Source organism: Perissodus microlepis, chromosome 7, assembly GCF_051167445.1.
Source record: "Perissodus microlepis isolate ML-2025 ecotype Zambia chromosome 7, ASM5116744v1, whole genome shotgun sequence".
Classification (NCBI taxonomy): Eukaryota; Metazoa; Chordata; class Actinopteri; order Cichliformes; family Cichlidae; genus Perissodus; species Perissodus microlepis.
This window is the reverse complement of record NC_140467.1, coordinates 26,503,660-26,523,337: the sequence shown is the minus strand read 5'-3', so window position 1 is coordinate 26,523,337 and position 19,678 is coordinate 26,503,660. Positions and strand designations below refer to the sequence as shown.

Sequence of the window (19,678 nt, the reverse complement as noted above, 5' to 3'; positions counted from 1 at the left end):
TCCTCCTTGGGATTTGGTCCTATAAACTTCAAATTTGGACAGTGCCAACTACACACCTGGGCCATGTTAAATTGCGGAGCTTTTGAGTTTTCACAATACGGTGACGCCGTGGCGCCGCGGCGAATTTCAATGACTCGCCATGAAAATCTTATTGCCTCTCATTCTGTCATACATTGTCCGAGCTGGACCAAAGAGCACACATATGATAAGGCTCCACCCCTGAACACATTTCAACTGCCATATTTGACATCAGGGACAGCGCCACCTAGTGGGAACAGGAAATGTCATGTTTTACACTTTGGGGTACAGTATTGTGATGGGTGACATCTGCAGCCTCAAATTTCTCCAGGAAAGCCTTAAGGAGTTGGTCTTGGGTTACAGTGAAAACTGTGACTTTTCGCGAAAGGGTGTGACTCCAGCAGCATGGCGAACTTTGATGTCTCGCCATGGAGAAACAAATTAGTATAACTCAATGAAATCCAAGCTGATCAGAACCAGACTTTACAGGTATGATGTCAGACCCGCCCTGAACAGATTGATGTGCCCATTGTCGGGAATACGCAGAGCGCCACCTAGTGGCAACAGGAAATGTCATGGCTTTCACTTTGTTGTACTGATTTTCACAGGTTCATCGTGGCCACCTCAAAAGCGGTGAATATCACCATCAGTGCCTCATGATGCTTCAGTGCGAAAATTGTGACTTTAAACTGAACGGCGCACCCTGGTGGGAAGGCGGTTGACCATGAAAAATGAAGTGGCTTTTGAGGGGCTTGGAAAGTTTATATAGGCTTTAAATTTGGCCCACACCTCCAATGTGATGAACGCTTTGTTGTTATGTAACCATTTTCCTTGAATAGCGCAAAATGGCTCCACAGCGCCCCCTACAAAATTTCAAAACCACAGCCCCTGCTCTGTGTTTTATCTATGAGTCTGAAACCTGGTAAGCTTATAGGAGATATCAAGATGTACAAAAAAGTCTCTTGGAGCAATATCCCAAATCCAACAGGAAGTCAGCCATTTTAAAATGAATGTGTAATTTTGGCGACATTTTCCCCTCTTTTCAGGCACCGTACTTTGACGAACTCCTCCAAGGGATTTCATCAGATTGATGCGATCTCCTGTATGTGGCATCTAAAGACCTTTGTGATGTTAAATTGCGAAGCTTTTTACGTTCAGGGAAACGGCGTGGTCATGGCGGCACGTGGAGTTTCAATCACTCGCCAAAAAGCAGTAATCTGCTGTCACTCAAAAAAACAATGTTCAATCTCTCCCAAAGGTCGTAGGCGTGATGAGACTCAAGCTTGGAAATGTTTGTTATGCCATTTGTCAGTAATGGTTAGAGCGCCACCTAGTGGGGCGACTATAATCATGATTGAACGAGGTGAAATGTTAGCTGGTGGTTAAATGCATGAATTCCATCAATGTGACATCAGATCGGACGTGCTGGTTTCAGGTGTTGGGCGTGGCTCGACGCGCCGGGGGTGCGAGGGCCCTCATAACGCTGCTTGCAGCTTTAATTAGGGCCCGAGCACTGACAGTGCGAAGGCCCTATTGTATCTGCTCTGTTTATTATTATTATTATTATTATTATTATTATTATTATTATTATTATTATTATTTCGGCAAATGAATCGGCCTTTTGAGGGCCTAAACATGCTCAAAAACTCATGAAATTTTGCACACGCATCAGGTCTGGTGAAAATTTACGTATTTTAATGTTCTCAGACATGGCCAGGGAAAATTGGCTCAGTAGCGCCACCTAGAAAAATGAAAAACGCGAGCCCCCGGTATGGGTATGACCTACATGTTTGAAAGTCGGTACACATATATAACGTTCAGAGTCGAACAAAAAAGTCTATTATGGCCATGTCCTAAACCCAACAGGAAGTCCGCCATTTTGGATTGAAGGTGACATTTTGGCTCTGATTTTACCGTTTCCATGCCTTGTACTTTAACGAACTCCTCCTTGGGATTTGGTCCTATAAACTTCAAATTTGGACAGTGCCAACTACACACCTGGGCCATGTTAAATTGCGGAGCTTTTGAGTTTTCACAATACGGTGACGCCGTGGCGCCGCGGCGAATTTCAATGACTCGCCATGAAAATCTTATTGCCTCTCATTCTGTCATACATTGTCCGAGCTGGACCAAAGAGTACACATATGATAAGGCTCCACCCCTGAACACATTTCAACTGCCATATTTGACATCAGGGACAGCGCCACCTAGTGGGAACAGGAAATGTCATGTTTTACACTTTGGGGTACAGTATTGTGATGGGTGACATCTGCAGCCTCAAATTTCTCCAGGAAAGCCTTAAGGAGTTGGTCTTGGGTTACAGTGAAAACTGTGACTTTTCGCGAAAGGGTGTGACCCCAGCAGCATGGCGAACTTTGATGTCTCGCCATGGAGAAACAAATTAGTATAACTCAATGAAATCCAAGCTGATCAGAACCAGACTTTACAGGTATGATGTCAGACCCGCCCTGAACAGATTGATGTGCCCATTGTCGGGAATACGCAGAGCGCCACCTAGTGGCAACGGGAAATGTCATGGCTTTCACTTTGTTGTACTGATTTTCACAGGTTCATCGTGGCCACCTCAAAAGCGGTGAATATCACCATCAGTTCCTCATGATGCTTCAGTGCGAAAATTGTGACTTTAAACTGAACGGCGCACCCTGGTGGGAAGGCGGTTTACCATGAAAAATGAAGTGGCTTTTGAGGGGCTTGGAAAGTTTATATAGGCTTTAAATTTGGCCCACACCTCCAATGTGATGAACGCTTTGTTGTTATGTAACCATTTTCCTTGAATAGCGCAAAATGGCTCCACAGCGCCCCCTACAAAATTTCAAAACCACAGCCCCTGCTCTGTGTTTTATCTATGAGTCTGAAACCTGGTAAGCTTATAGGAGATATCAAGATGTACAAAAAAGTCTCTTGGAGCAATATCCCAAATCCAACAGGAAGTCAGCCATTTTAAAATTAATGTGTAATTTTGGCGACATTTTCCCCTCTTTTCAGGCACCGTACTTTGACGAACTCCACCAAGGGATTTCATCAGATTGATGCGATCTCCAGTGTGTGGCATCTAAAGACCTTTGTGATGTTAAATTGTGAAGCTTTTTACATTCAGGGAAACGGGGTGGTCATGGCGGCACGTGGAGTTTCAATCACTCGCCAAAAAGCAGTAATCTGCTGTCACTCAAAAACACAATGTTCAATCTCTCCCAAAGGTCATAGGCGTGATGAGACTCAAGCTCGGAAATGTTTGTTATGCCATTTGTCAGTAATGGTTAGAGCGCCACCTAGTGGGGCGACTATAATCATGATTGAATGAGATGAAATGTTAGCTGGTGGTTAAAGGCATGAATTCCATCAATGTGACATCAGATCGGACGTGGTGGTTTTAGGTGTTGGGCGTGGCTCGACGCGCCGGGGGTGCGAGGGCCCTTATAACGCTGCTTGCAGCTTTAATTAGGGCCCGAGCACTGACAGTGCGAAGGCCCTATTGTATCTGCTCTGTTTATTATTATTATTATTATTATTATTATTATTATTATTATTATTATTATTATTATTTCGGCAAATGAATCGGCCTTTTGAGGGCCTAAAGATGCTCAAAAACTCATGAAATTTTGCACACGCGTCAGGTCTGGTGAAAATTTACGTATTTTAATGTTCTCAGACATGGCCAGGGAAAATTGGCTCAGTAGCGCCACCTAGAAAAATGAAAAACGCGAGCCCCCGGTATGGGTATGACCTACATGTTTGAAAGTCGGTACACATATAAAACGTTCAGAGTCGAACAAAAAATTCTATTATGGCCATGTCCTAAACCCAACAGGAAGTCCGCCATTTTGGATTGAAGGTGACATTTTGGCTCTGATTTTACCATTTCCATGCCTCGAACTTTTTCGAACTCCTCCTTGGGATTTGATCATACAAGCTTCATCTTTGGTCAGTGTCAACTACACACCTGGGCCATGTTAAATTGCGGAGCTTTTGAGTTTTCACAATACGGTGAGGCCGTGGCGCCACGGCGAATTTCGATGACTCGCCATGAAAATCTTATTGCCTCTCATTCTGTCATACATTGTCCGATCTGGACCAAAGAGCACACATATGATAAGGCTCCACTCCTGAACATATTTCAACTGCCATATTTGACATAAGGGACAGCGCCACCTAGTGGGAACAGGAAATGTCATGTTTTACACTTTGGGATACAGTATTGTGATGGGTGACATCTGCAGCCTCAAATTTCTCCAGGAAAGCCTTAAGGAGTTGGTCTTGGGTTACAGTGAAAACTGTGACTTTTCGCGAAAGGGTGTGACCCCAGCAGCATGGCGAACTTTGATGTCTCGCCATGGAGAAACAAATTAGTATAACTCAATTAAAATCCAAGCTGATCAGAACCAGACTTTACAGGTATGATGTCAGACCCGCCCTGAACAGATTGATGTGCCCATTGTCAGGAATACGCAGAGCGCCACCTAGTGGCAACAGGGAATGTCATGTCTTTCACTTTGTTGTACTGATTTTCACAGGTTCATCGTGGACACCTCAAAAGCGGTGACTATTAACATGGGTCCCTCATGATGCTTCAGTGAGAAAATTGTGACTTTAAACTGAACGGCGCACCCTGGTGGCAGCGCAGTTCACCATGAAAGATGAAGTGGCTTTTGAGGGGCTTGGAAAGTTTATATAGGCTTTAAATTTGGCCCACACCTCCAATGTGATGAAGGCTTTGTTGTTGTGTAACCATTTTCCTTGAATAGCGCAAAATGGCTCCACAGCGCCCCCTAAAATATTCCAAAACATCAGCCCCTGCTCTGTGTTTTATCTATGAGTCTGAAACCTGGTAAGCTTATAGGAGATACCAAGATCTACAAAAAAGTCTCTTGGAGCAATATCCCAAATCCAACAAGAAGACAGCCATTTTAAAATGAATGTGTAATTTTGGCGACATTTTCCCCTCTTTTCAGGCACCGTACTTTGACGAACTCCTCCAAGGGATTTCATCAGATTGATGCGATCTCCTGTATGTGGCATCTAAAGACCTTTGTGATGTTAAATTGCGAAGCTTTTTACGTTCAGGGAAACGGCGTGGTCATGGCGGCACGTGGAGTTTCAATCACTCGCCAAAAAGCAGTAATCTGCTGTCACTCAAAAACACAATGTTCAATCTCTCCCAAAGGTCATAGGCGTGATGAGACTCAAGCTCGGAAATGTTTGTTATGCCATTTGTCAGTAATGGTTAGAGCGCCACCTAGTGGGGCGACTATAATCATGATTGAATGAGATGAAATGTTAGCTGGTGGTTAAAGGCATGAATTCCATCAATGTGACATCAGATCGGACGTGCTGGTTTTAGGTGTTGGGCGTGGCTCGACGCGCCGGGGGTGCGAGGGCCCTTATAACGCTGCTTGCAGCTTTAATTATTATTATTATTAGGGCCCGAGCACCGAGAGTGCGAAGGCCCTATTGTATCTGCTCCGTTTCTTATTATTATTATTATTATTATTATTATTCAGGTAAAACAAGGGCCTTTTTGAGGGCCTAAACATGCTCAAAAACTCATGAAATTTTGCACACGCGTCAGGTCTGGTGAAAAATTACGTATTTTAATGTCCTCAGACATGGCCAGGGAAAATTGGCTCAGTAGCGCCACCTAGGAAAATCTAAAACGCGAGCCCCCGGTGTGAGTATGACCTACATGTATGAAAATTGGAACACATATCTATTGTTAGTAGACGCACAAAAAAGTCTATTATGGCCATGTCCTAAACACAACAGGAAGTCCGCCATTTTGGATTGAAGGTGACATTTTGGCTCTGATTTTACCATTTCCATGCCTTGTACTTTAACGAACTCCTCCTTGGGATTTGGTCCTATAAACTCCAAATTTGGACAGTGCCAACTACACACCTGGGCCATGTTAAATTGCGGAGCTTTTGAGTTTTCACAATACCGTGAGGCCGTGGCGCCACGGCGAATTTCGATGACTCGCCATGAAAATCTTATTGCCTCTCATTCCGTCATACATTGTCCGAGCTGGACCAAAGAGTACACATATGATAAGACTCCACCCCTGAACATATTTCAACTGCCATATTTGACATCAGGGACAGCGCCACCTAGTGGGAACAGGAAATGTCATGTTTTACACTTTGGGGTACAGTATAGTGATGGGTGACATCTGCAGCCTCAAATTTCTCCAGGAAAGCCTTAAGGAGTTGGTCTTGGGTTACAGTGAAAACTGTGACTTTTCGCAAAAGGGTGTGACTCCAGCAGAATGGCGAACTCTGATGTCTCGCCATGGAGAAACAAATTAGTATAACTCAATGAAATCCAAGCTGATCAGTACCAGACTTTACAGGTATGATGTCAGACCCGCCCTGAACAGATTGATGTGCCCATTGTCAGGAATGCGCAGAGCGCCACCTAGTGGCAACAGGAAATGTCATGTCTTTCACTTTGTTGTACTGATTTTCACAGGTTCATCGTGGACACCTCAAAAGCGGTGAATATTAACATGGGTCCCTCATGATGCTTCAGTGCGAAAATTGTGACTTTAAACTGAACGGCGCACCCTGGTGGCAGCGCAGTTCACAATGAAAGATGAAGTGGCATTTGAGGGGCTTGGAAAGTTTATATAGGCTTTAAATTTGGCACACACCTCCAATGTGAGGAAGGCTTTGTTGTTATGTAACCATTTTCCTTGAATAGCGCAAAATGGCTCCACAGCGCCCCCTACAAAATTTCAAAACATCAGCCCCTGCTCTGTGTTTTATCTATGAGTCTGAAACCTGGTAACCTTATGGAAGATATCAAGATGTACAAAAAAGTCTCTTGGAGCAATATCCCAAATCCAACAGGAAGTCAGCCATTTTAAAATGAATGTGTAATTTTGGCGACATTTTCCCCACTTTTCAGGCACCGTACTTTGACGAACTCCTCCAAGGGATTTCATCAGATTGACGCGATTTCCTCTGTGTGGAATCTAAAGACCTTTGTGATGTTAAATTGCGAAGCTTTTTACGTTCAGGGCAACGAGGTGGTCATGGCGGCACGTGGTTTCAGTCACTCGCCAAAAAGCAGTAATCTGCTGTCACTCAAAAACACAATGTTCAATCTCTCCCAAAGGTCATAGGCGTGATGAGACTCGAGTTCGGAAATGTTTGTTATGCCATTTGTCATTAATGGTTAGAGCGCCACCTAGTGGGACGACTATAATCATGATTGAACGAGATGAAATGTTAGCTGGTGGTTAAATGCATGAATTCCATCAATGTGACATCAGATCGGAGGTGCTGGTTTCAGGTGTTGGGCGTGGCTCAACGTGCCGGGGGTGCGAGGGCCCTCATAACGCTGCTTGCAGCTTTAATTATTATTATTATTCTGGTAAAACAAGGGCCTTTTTGAGGGCCTAAACATGCTCAAAAACTCATGAAATTTTGCACACGCGTCAGGTCTGGTGAAAAATTACGTATTTTAATGTCCTCAGACATGGCCAGGGAAAATTGGCTCAGTAGCGCCACCTAGAAAAATCTAAAACGCGAGCCCCCGGTGTGGGTATGACCTACATGTATGAAAATTGGAACACATATCTATTGTTAGTAGACGCACAGAAAAGTCTATTATGGCCATGTCCTAAACCCAACAGGAAGTCCGCCATTTTGGATTGAAGGTGACATTTTGGCTCTGATTTTACCGTTTCCATGCCTTGTACTTTAACGAACTCCTCCTTGGGATTTGGTCCTATAAACTTCAAATTTGGACAGTGCCAACTACACACCTGGGCCATGTTAAATTGCGGAGCTTTTGAGTTTTCACAATACGGTGACGCCGTGGCGCCGCGGCGAATTTCAATGACTCGCCATGAAAATCTTATTGCCTCTCATTCTGTCATACATTGTCCGAGCTGGACCAAAGAGTACACATATGATAAGGCTCCACCCCTGAACACATTTCAACTGCCATATTTGACATCAGGGACAGCGCCACCTAGTGGGAACAGGAAATGTCATGTTTTACACTTTGGGGTACAGTATTGTGATGGGTGACATCTGCAGCCTCAAATTTCTCCAGGAAAGCCTTAAGGAGTTGGTCTTGGGTTACAGTGAAAACTGTGAGTTTTCGCGAAAGGGTGTGACCCCAGCAGCATGGCGAACTTTGATGTCTCGCCATAAAGAAACAAATTAGTATAACTCAATGAAATCCAAGCTGATCAGAACCAGACTTTACAGGTATGATGTCAGACCCGCCCTGAACAGATTGATGTGCCCATTGTCAGGAGTATGCAGAGCGCCACCTAGTGGCAACAGGAAATGTCATGTCTTTCACTTTGTTGTACTGATTTTCACAGTTTCATCGTGGACACCTCAAAAGCGGTGAATATTAACATGGGTCCCTCGTGATGCTTCAGTGCGAAAATTGTGACTTTAAACTGAACGGCGCACCCTGGTGGCTGCGCAGTTCACCATGAAAGATGAAGTGGCTTTTGAGGGGCTTGGAAAGTTTATAGAGGCTTGACATTTGGCGCACACCTCCAATGTGATGAAGGCTTTGTTGTTATGTAACCATTTTCCTTGAATAGCGCAAAATGGCTCCACAGCGCCCCCTACAAAATTTCAAAACCACAGCCCCTGCTCTGTGTTTTATCTATGAGTCTGAAACCTGGTAAGCTTATAGGAGATACCAAGATCTACAAAAAAGTCTCTTGGAGCAATATCCCAAATCCAACAGGAAGTCAGTCATTTTAAAATTAATGTGTAATTTTGGTGACATTTTCTCCTCTTTTCAGGCCTCATACTTTGACGTACTCCTCCAAGGGATTTCATCAGATTGAACTATTCTTCAGCGTGTGGAATCCAAAGACCTTTGTGTTGTTAAATTGCGAAGCTTTTTACGTCCAGGGAAACGGGGTGGTTATGGCGGCACGTGGAGTCTCAATCACTCGCCAAAACGCAGTAATCTGCTGTCACTCCAAAACACAATGTCCAATCTCTCCCAAAGGTCGCAGGCATGATGAGACTCGAGCTCGGAAATGTTTGTTATGCCATTTGTCATTAATGGTTAGAGCGCCACCTAGTGGGACGACTATAATCATGATTGAATGAGACGAATTGTTAGCTGGTGGTTAAATGCATGAATTCCATCAATGTGACATGAGATCGGACGTGCTGGTTGTAGGTGTTGGGCGTGGCTCGACACGCCGGGGTGCGAGGGCCCTAATAACGCTGCTTGCAGCTTTAATTATTATTATTTTCGCAAATGAATCGGCCTTTTGAGGGCCTAAACATGCTCAAAAACTCATGAAATTTTGCACACGCGTCAGGTCTGGTGAAAATTTACGTATTTTAATGTCCTCAGACATGGCCAGGGAAAATTGGCTCAGTAGCGCCACCTAGAAAAATTAAAAACGCGAGCCCCCGGTGCGGGTATGACCTACATGTTTGAAAGTTGGAACACTTATCTATCGTTAGTAGACGCACAAAAAAGTCTATTATGGCCATGTCCTAAACACAACAGGAAGTCCGCCATTTTGGATTAAATGTCACATTTTGGCTCTAATTTTGCCATTTCCATGCCTCGAACTTTTTCGAACTCCTCCTTGGGATTTGGTCGTATAAGCTTCATATTTGGTCAGTGTCAACTACACACCTGGGCCATGTTAAATTGCGGAGCTTTTGAGTTTTCGTGATACGGTGAGGCCGTGGCGCCACGGCGAATTTCGATGACTCGCCATGAAAATCTTATTGCCTCTCATTCTGTCATACATTGTCCGATCTGGACCAAAGGGTACACATATGATAAGGCTCCACTCCTGAACATATTTCAACTGCCATATTTGACATAAGGGACAGCGCCACCTAGTGGGAACAGGAAATGTCACGTTTTACACTTTGGGGTACAGTATTGTGATGGGTGACATCTGCAGCCTCAAATTTCTCCAGGAAAGCCTTAAGGAGTTGGTCTTGGGTTATAGTGAAAACTGTGACTTTTCGCAAAAGGGTGTGACCTCAGCAGCATGGCGAACTTTCATGTCTCGCCATGAAGAAACAAATTAGTATAACTCGATGAAATCCAGTCTGATCAGTACCAGACTTTACAGGGATGATGTCAGTCCCGCCCTGAACAGATTGATGTGCCCATTGTCGGGAATACGCAGAGCGCCACCTAGTGGCAACAGGAAATGTCATGTCTTTCATTTTGTTGTACTGATTTTCACAGGTTCATCGTGGCCACCTCAAAAGCGGTGAATATCACCAGCAATTCTTCATGATGCTTCACTGCGAAAATTGTGACTTTAAACTGAACGGCGCACCCTGGTGGCAACGCAGTTCACCATGAAAAATGAAGTGGCTTTTGAGGAGTTTGGAAAGTTTAAAAAGTCTTGAAATTTGGCGCACACCTCCAATGTGATGAAGGTTTTGGTGTTATGTGATCATTTTGCTTGAATAGCCCAAATTGGCTCAACAGCGCGCCCTACAAAATTTCAAATCATCAGCCCCTGCTCTGTGTTTTATTTATCAGCCTGAAACCTGGTAAGCTTATAGGAGATACCAAGATGTACAAAAAAGTCTCTTGGAGCAATATCCCAAATCCAACAGGAAGTCAGCCATTTTAAAATTAATGTGTAATTTTGGCGAAATTTCCCCTCTTTTCAGGCACCGTACTTTGACGAACTCCTCCAAGGGATTTCATCAGATTGACCCAATCTCCAGTGTGTGGAATCTAAAGACCTTTGTGATGTTAAATTGCGAAGCTTTTTACATTCAGGGAAACGGGGTGGTCATGGCGGCACGTGGTTTCAATCACTCGCCAAAAAGCAGTAATCTGCTGTCACTCAAAAACACAATGTCCTATCTCTCCCAAAGGTCGCAGGCGTGATGAGACTTGAGCTCGGAAACGTTTGTTATGCCATTTGTCATTAATGGTTAGAGCGCCACCTAGTGGGAAGACTATAATCATGATTGAATGAGATGAAATGTTAGCTGTTGGTTAAATGCATGAATTCCATCAATGTGACATCAGATCGGACGTGCTGGTTGTAGGTGTTGGGCGTGGCTTGATGTGCGGGGGGTGCGAGGGCCCTCATAACGCTGCTTGCAGCTTTAATATTTGTTTTGTTTTTCATTCATACCGCCACCACCTCATATTAAACTCTCACTTCATAATAATTATGCCCTTCTCTGCCACCACTCTGTATCATTTCTCTCTGTGCTTCATTTTTGTCTTTCTTAGGTCAATAAGCAGCAGCTACAGGCAGTAAAGGAGCGTTTTCTTGCTTTCCTCAATGGAGAAACTCAAATTGTGGCTGATGAAGCTTTCTGCAATGCTGTGAGAAGCTACTATGAGGTAAAGTGATTGAGTGAGTTTTGTAAAACATTTTTCTCAGAAACAAATGTGATTTTAGCTTTACAATTCTATGGCAGGACTGGGACTCTCTTCAGGCATTGCCTTAATTCCTGTTATGTTGTTTCTGACCCACAAACCGTCTGACAGAAAGGTGGAACCAACCTGACGATATACTCTTATAGTTACTTGACTGTGTCCTTCTTATTTGTTTTCGACAGAGGTGGTGAATTTTCCCAGTTTGTCAATATTAATGCTGACATGAAACAACTAGAACTATCTTTATTCTTTGTAAAGCTGACTGAGGCTAGTATGAAACAAAAGATAACTTTTCATGCTTATAAACTGCCTTGAATGCTGTAGCAACACATATAAGTATAAGTAAATCCTATTTTTCATTTCTACTGAGTTATTGTTATTGATGATGCACTACTTAATTTGAAATGTGAATCTTTTTAAACAAGGTACTAGCAGCAGCATTATATCCAGCTTTAGTGGCAACAACTTTCTTGCTGTCAGCTTCTACTGTTTCAAGCTGACAGGCCTATTGTCTCATTTATTAAGATGTTTCCTTCAAAATGCTGCCAGAGTAAAACTGAAAGAAATCAACAAACATATCCTGCTCAGACACTCATTTACATAGGTTGCCATATAAACAATGGAGACACACTGCAAACAACAATGTAAAAAACAACAAGTCCTACTGTATAAATGCTGCATTAAACATGAAAGGTTTATACAATGTCACAAAACTAGGCAGCTGGGCAACTTTCCTAAGCACAATAATAATGCATCTCTGAGATGCTAATTGATACATCCTTCTTCAAGTGTGGCCAAAAAAATGATGCAAAACTCTATCATATGTCTTATGCACACCCAAGTGCCCTGACCTATCATGAGCTAGGTTCAACACCTGACCACGATACTTTGATGGAATTACTACCTGGAACACTGGATCCCCCACAAAGTCCTCCCCATGGGGCACCCACTTCCTCACCAGAACACCATCCTGCAAAAAATAGCCACCAGCCACACTTTTCACCTCCGGAGCTGACAACACAGACTCCAACTGCCGTTCCAAGGATGGGTCAGCCCTCTGCGCACTCATCAACTCACTGCGGGGCACATCCAGAGGCGAAGCTGGCAAAGTCAGTAAAACAGGTTCATCCTCAAAAGCGGCTTCTGTACACTCACCTTTACTCATTGCCCGTGTAACAGCACAGGCCGGGTAAGAGAAGTGACGACTGCCGGCACTATCCAACCGATCTAACCTGGAAGGTGAATCCGTAACTACTGGTGCTAATGACACCTTTCCCCACACCCGACCTCCGGCCAAATCATTACCTAGAATGATATCCACCCCTTCCACCGGCAATGCAGGCCTAACCCCCACTAAAACCTCACCATGTACCAATTCACACTCAATGTTCAACCTATGAACCGGAACCACCATTATCCCCATTCCTCGCATAAGGATCTTATCCCCAGTAGCCGTCTCATCTGAAAATGGGAGAATGGACCCCACAGCATAAGAGTTGACAGCGCAAGTGTCTCTCAAGATCCTAACTGAGACTTTCGTGTCCCCCCCAGGCAGGGTAACAAACCCACCCCGGACAAAAGGCATCAAAGACTTCCTAGGCCCGTCAAACATGTCACATTCCATGTACTCACCATACCCCCTGTCCAAACCCAAAGGAACAGGAAGGCTTGCAGCTAGTGCAATAGGATTCCCCTGTTTACCCCCCCCCAGAGCGGTCTCTCGCCAGGAGGACGGAACAATTCACCTTCCAATGACCAGACTCCTGACAATAATTACACACATCCCTGCCTGAGCTTGAACCTGCCCTGGGCCCTTGAACTGGAACCCTAACAGAAACATCAAGTGACTTAGCACCACTTCGATGTCCCACAGGCTTCCCAAAACACTCATACTGGTTCTTATGAGCAAGAACATATTCATCAGCCATACAGGCAGCCTCCGAAACAGATTTAACCCTGCGTTCCATCAAATATGTGGCCACCTGCCAAGGCAGAGTGTTCTTAAACTGTTCCAGAATGATTAAATCACACAAGCCTTCAAAATTATTGACCCCGGAAGCCACACACCAGCGGTTAAAATGGTTCATTATCCCCCTCACAAACTCCAAATGCGACTGAGCAACCTTCTTCTCCCGTGTCCTAAACCGTTGACAATAAGCTTCAACTCATACGCCTTCAACACAGCATCCTTAACAGACGTCAAACCATCACTGCCCAATGACGCATATGCCTCTTGCGCCCTCCCACACAACACACACTGCAAAAGCAGAATCCGTTCAGAATCTGACCACTTTCCTGCCTCTGCGACACGTTCAAACAAAGAAAAAACAACATCAGGGTCTTCCTCATTAAACTTAGGTAGGAGACGCAAATTGCTCACCATATCAGGAGATGACAAAGATGAACGTCCCTCATCCAACAAGACGTCCCCTGAAAGCTTACCCTCTTTAACCAAAGTTAAACGAGTATTCTGCAAATCTGTCTTTGCCTGCTCAGTCTCCCGTTGCAACCTTTCAATCTCCACCTGCTTGTCAGCCTCCAGTTTGTGTTTTTCCATGTCCATCTTCTGTTTCTCCAGCTCCAACTGTTGCTTTTCCTTTTCAAAAGAAATTTGCAATAACATCAGCTCCTTTTGCTGCTCAAAAGTCAAGTTTCCCAGAAAAACTCCCAACGGCACAGTTACTGGCTGACCAGTTTTCTGTTGCCCGGCCACCAAAACACCCTTTTCAACTAACTGCAACTTAACCGCAGATTTCACAGTATCTTTGCGACGTTTATCCCCAAGCCCACTCAAATCATACTCATCTGCAACCTTCAACAGCTGGTCCTTAGTGCAGCGATCCAGGAAATCCTCACAAGGTGCAGCAACAAACTCCTCTATACCTGCCATGATGCTGCAAGGCTCAAAGAGCGCAGCAAAGGAAAGAGGAGGAAGAGCAAAAAAAAAAAAAAATAATCAGCAGAAAACAAACAAACAAAAAAACAGTGGTTCCCCAGGTCAAATCGTGGAAATGTCCCCCTTACTAACCTGCCTACCCCAACTTACCTACACCATAACGCTAGTCTTCATGCAGATTAGCGGCAGGCTCTTTAAACACTCAACCCAGTAACCCGGTTAGGCCCCCAGCAAGCTGGGTACTCACCTGACAGCCCTGGAAGTGTCCCTGAGACAAATGCTCTAACAGCACACCATACAAAAAAAACAAACCAAAAAAACAAACCAACGAGTCCAAGAGGAACACGCTGCTGCACCTACAAAGGGAGACTCCACAAAACACTTACCACCCCAGAGAACCCTGCAATCACTGCTAAGAGGTCACACCTACTTGATGCCACACGAACCTGAGGCACCACACAAATCAAGCAACAAACCCACCATACTGGGACCAGATCCACATAACCAAACCCAAATCGGCAACCAACAAATCAAACCCAAATGGACGAGTCCCCACTTGTCACGAACCGGGCCGTACGGTCATGACAAAGAAAACCCCAGACGTGGTTAGGAATGTATTCCAAGCTGCTTTATTCTTTTAAAACAAATAAAACCGAAAAGAAACCCTACTGTCAAAAACAAACAGTGGTGTGTGTAATCAGTGCCATCAGTAGTGTGTGAAGGAATGGATGAGTGAAAGATGATGCATGTAATAGTGTCAAAAGCAAAAACCAAACCTAACGCAGCCAGAGTCCAACCTGGTGTCTCAGAGCCAACTAAAACTATGCCCTAAAGGCTTTTTATATAGAGTCCTGGTACACTGGCCCAGGTGTTGCCAGTGTCACTGATTGTAAACGGGAATTCCGCCTCTCCAATGCCTGCAAACAAGACACACATGAGCCAAAAGGAAGGCAGGGTGGAGTGGGTCGTCACACTAATATGGAAATCAAATAACGGGCAATGAGACCTAAAGCAGTATGCTAAAATAAACTTCCATGCAAATCACAAATGTATGTAAAGTACCGAAAATGATAATGACATGTTGACAACTGAAAATACAGGCACCAGTAACATGAGGAGAACTTGGACAGCTGAGAAGTCGAGGACATTGAAAAGTCTCTTGACTTCCTAATGGATGAAATCTTTACTCTCAGTTTGCAACAGAAAATCATCATTGACAGTGTGGAGGAGGTAAAGCTCCTCCACATGCCAAATGCAGAGAAAGAGCATCATTAGATATCAGCATTAACGGGACCTCAGTTTGGTGTTTCACAAAGCTGCTGATCTCAGACCTGCAGAGCTTCTGTTTTAAACACTGAATGTAGTCAGCTGCATGAAGAGGACATGAGATTTTCTCTGACACAATTTAAACCTGATACAGGTCAAAGGTCATCACTTTTATGTTGAACTAAAAACTTTAATCTACAATTCTTTCAAACTGTGTTTTGCTGGTAGTGTAGAGCATAATATATATTTACACATATAACTTTCTACAGGAATGAGTACAAATTATATGTAAAGCAAAGGTCTCCATCACAGTGTTGATGAAATGCTGGGTTTATACATTTTCGGGGGCAGGCCTATGGTGGAGCTTTTAAGATTTCCCTGTGAGGGAGCTGCTGGCGAAGATCATGAGTCCTTGATCCCTGCGATGAGCTTCAGCTTCAGTGTTCCTGATGTTTCTAAAATGATGCCTCTCTCAGTGGGTCAATAGAACATCTGGCACAGGACAGCTGTGATGAAAGAAAGGAAGTTTCTTCAAATCTCTGGACCCTGGAAACCCAGCTTGGTCCTGATGGTCTCCATCACTAGTTTTCCCCAGGGTGAATGTAGCCGCTGATAATAATGTGGACTCTGTTATTAAATTAAAATAACAGATTACACTACACTACTGAAACCTTCTGCTGCTGTTTTTATTTAAAGTTTCTGTCTTACCAGGATGTAGAGTGCTCTGTGAGTGTGATGGATCTAAAACTGTTTAACTCTTCAGTTTCATATCATCCTCAGTCTGATGTTAAAATGTCAAAGGACAGCATTACATTTTTGATATTAACAGTAACGCTGGGCCACTGTGGAGTGTGCAGCTGATGTCATCTCTGTCTAAAAATGGATAGGGGGAAAAAAAAAGTGCTGAATCATTCAAACGCTTTAGACCAGGGGCTTCCAACTCTATTCCTCGAGAGCTACTGTCCTGCAGCTTTTAGATGCATCCTTGTTCCAAAAATGAATGGCTTGTTACTAATCAATCAATCAATTTATTTATAAGCGCGTGTTAACAACAACAGCAGCGACGACGACGACGACGACGACGACGACAGTTGGTTTGGTTGCTGCTAACAGACTAATAGGCTTTGTATGTTTCTTACATAGCATGATCAGAAATCTTGATATCCATCAGTATGTCTGTAGGGAAAATAGATGTATGTGATGGACAAAAACGGAGAAGGAGAAAACAACAACAGAATTCTCCATAGAAGAGCTGCTATACTTTTTGGAAACCTTATTTCCTTGTTTTTATTGAGAAATTCTTACCTCACTGATACTGATTCATATCAGTGGTGGTCAGAGGGCCCGGTGGCGCCAGTGTCCGGCAGCCTCGTCTCTGTCAGTGTGCCCCAGGGTGGCTGTGGCTACAATGTAGCTTGCCAGCACCAGTGTGTGAATGTGTGGATGACTGAATGTGTAAAGCGCTTTGGGGTCCTTAGGGACTAGTAAAAGCGCTATACAAATACAGGCCATTTACCATACTAGAAGTGAGAAAAAGTGAAATCCAAATATAAAGTGAAGGAACCTATACTAAGGAGTTTATTTATTTTTATTTTTTCAACATCCTGGACATCAGCACAAAGGACTGACCCTTGTGCTTTGGTAAGAGACCTGTTCATGTTTGTGGTAAACTGTTTGGATATGCTTGAGAATAGACAGACTGTTTAATTGCATAAAACTGTGCTGATTGGATCTCGTGGACATATGCTGTGTCAGCTGCTTGCCCTGGTTGGTTTGTCCAACTGACCAGGAGAAGTCCAACACAGAGGGACGGTGTTTATTTATTTATTTATTTTTTGCTCATCCGCTGAAACGCCAGTGCACATGGTTCAAACAGGCTCTCCTCCACATGGTCCTTTATAAAGTGCTGTACAAATCCCAATATTTCAGCTAACAGGTGGATTTTCAGGTTTCAGTGCAGTTAGCCCACAATGACCAAGCTAAGGAGACAGAGAGCTCACTGCTAAGTCCAGCATTTGAAATCTTGGGCTTCAACTCTCATGTAAAATCTTTGGCTTGTTCCTGTTTCTTTTATTTAATGAATATTTCTGAATTGCAACATATGGTCTCCTCAGCTGAACTAGAAAAAATTATTCATGCATTTGTGTAATCGCGTTTAGATTATTGTAATGCCGTCTTTCCTTTGCAGGGCTTCCTAAAGAGTGAGCGTATTTCCCGGATGGTTCAGAGCGGTGGCTGTTCAGCTAATGACTTTCGTGAGGTTTTCAAGAAAAACATTGAGCGCCGTGTCCGCAGCCTTCCTGAGATCGATGGGCTGAGCAAAGAGACTGTGCTCAGTTCCTGGATTGCAAAGTATGATGCTATCTACAGAGGGGATGAGGACCTGTGGCGCCAACCACAGAGGGCACACCTAAGTGCTGTTTCAGAGCTCATCCTTAGTAAAGAGCAACTCTATGAGATGTTCCAGCAGATCCTCAATATCCGCAAGTTTGAGCACCAGCTGTTGTACAATGCCTGCCAGGTGAGCTGCTTGAGGGTGACCGTTACAGCCAGACACACAAACTGAATGCATAATAGTGAATACTTGTAATCTCTGAACAACGTCCATTGCTTAAATGTAAAGAGAAATCCTGTTTTCTGTTCTAATTATTTGCTAGACCTGCTTGATAGAAAATACTGAAATCAGTGGAAAGCCCCTAACCAACTTCTCTCAACAGTACATTTTTTTTCTTCTGTGTGTCTTTTTTATAACACTTCTCAGTCCCTTTCAGATCAGGGTTTTTCTCCCTTCTACTTGTTTTGGCTGAAGGAGCAGCACCACCATGTTTTCCATTTCACATATTCTTCTAATTTCTATTCAGAATTTAAACATATTCCACGAGAATCAGAATATTATTCTGTTGTACAAATTGTTGTGTCCATACTTTAAATAATTTCTCATGTCAGTATGTTCTATCCCAGCATCATTGCTAAAACCAGAAATATTGTGCATATGCTATTTGCACTTAAAGCTGGGGATGTGTTTATTTTTTTCCAATATAAAGACAATCAGGCGTTAAACTGGAATTCAGCAGGTGTGGGGAAACCTAGAATCAGTTATACTGGCTCACTGTGGGGCAAAGAGTCAAAACTCACTATTTTTACTCTTATATACATGGTGTGATCAGCTGACCTGTGCTGCTGTCTTTATACCACAGTATGTACTTCACCTATGTAAATGTAGAATTCTGTGAATTAATCTAAGCACTTTAAATCCAAAGTCATCCCTGCTACACTTGATGTAACCTAACTTTGACCATAAACACCATGGCCGCTGTGCAGCAATCCAACACAGTCCGTTACTGTAAGTTCACCACAGTATGGCAAGCAAACCAGTTTATCCTGCACTAAGCTGCAGGATAAACAGAACAAAAATGCCGTTCCAGATCTTTTTGGCCCTGTTTAACCCCTGGGTATAGCGCTATAAATGGTGCATGAATTACATGTTTTTGCCTCTTTCATCAATTTGTATGTGATAAGCTAAGGTTAGTCATTAATATACTGAAACAACATGAGAATAGAGCAGCTGCGAGAGAATTCAGCATTAATGAATCAATGGTACGGAAGTGGAGGAACCAAGAAGAATGAGTTGAGTAAAGTTTGACTTATCTGTTTTGTTTCACTTAAGGCGCACCAGATTATAAGGTGCATTATGTATGGAAACAGACCTGTTCATCGACAGTGCGCCTTATGGTCTGGAAAATACGGTGTTTTGCTTTTTATTTCATTATGTCAGCTATGACATTTGTTTGACTCTGCTGAATAAAGTGTGATACAGAGTCTAATGAGCAGATTGTGAGCTCTCCTATCAGTACCTCTAATCAGATTTGAATGTAACCACAGACAACAGGAATTCAAAGTAGCACTGAACAATGTGATTAACTTGTTGCATTGAGAAAACAAAACAAACAAACAAAAAAGACTCCCGCACCCTGAAAGTCCATAAAACGCACAAACTCATTCATTCATGTCTGTATCATAAATCTTAAGATTTTAAGATTAAGATTGGGGTTTATAGATTGGTTCAATCATTAGAGCCATTTTAAAAAAATAAATAACAATAAATAGGATGAT

General features: G+C 43.4%; 1 protein-coding gene across 2 annotated transcripts in view; it reads left to right on the top strand.

Moving 5' to 3' along the window:
• Positions 1-19,678, top strand: part of cadps2 (Ca++-dependent secretion activator 2) — a 180,617-nt gene that overhangs the window by 12,079 nt on the left and 148,860 nt on the right. For both annotated transcript variants that reach the window (XR_014800732.1, XM_084934412.1), the window contains exons 2-3: positions 11,254-11,367; positions 17,754-18,086. Coding sequence is in view for 1 of the 2 variants with exons in the window: in XM_084934412.1 (XP_084790538.1) it covers positions 11,254-11,367; positions 17,754-18,086 (447 nt within the window). In the remaining variant the exon portion in view is untranslated. The remainder of the gene's footprint in view (positions 1-11,253; positions 11,368-17,753; positions 18,087-19,678) is intronic.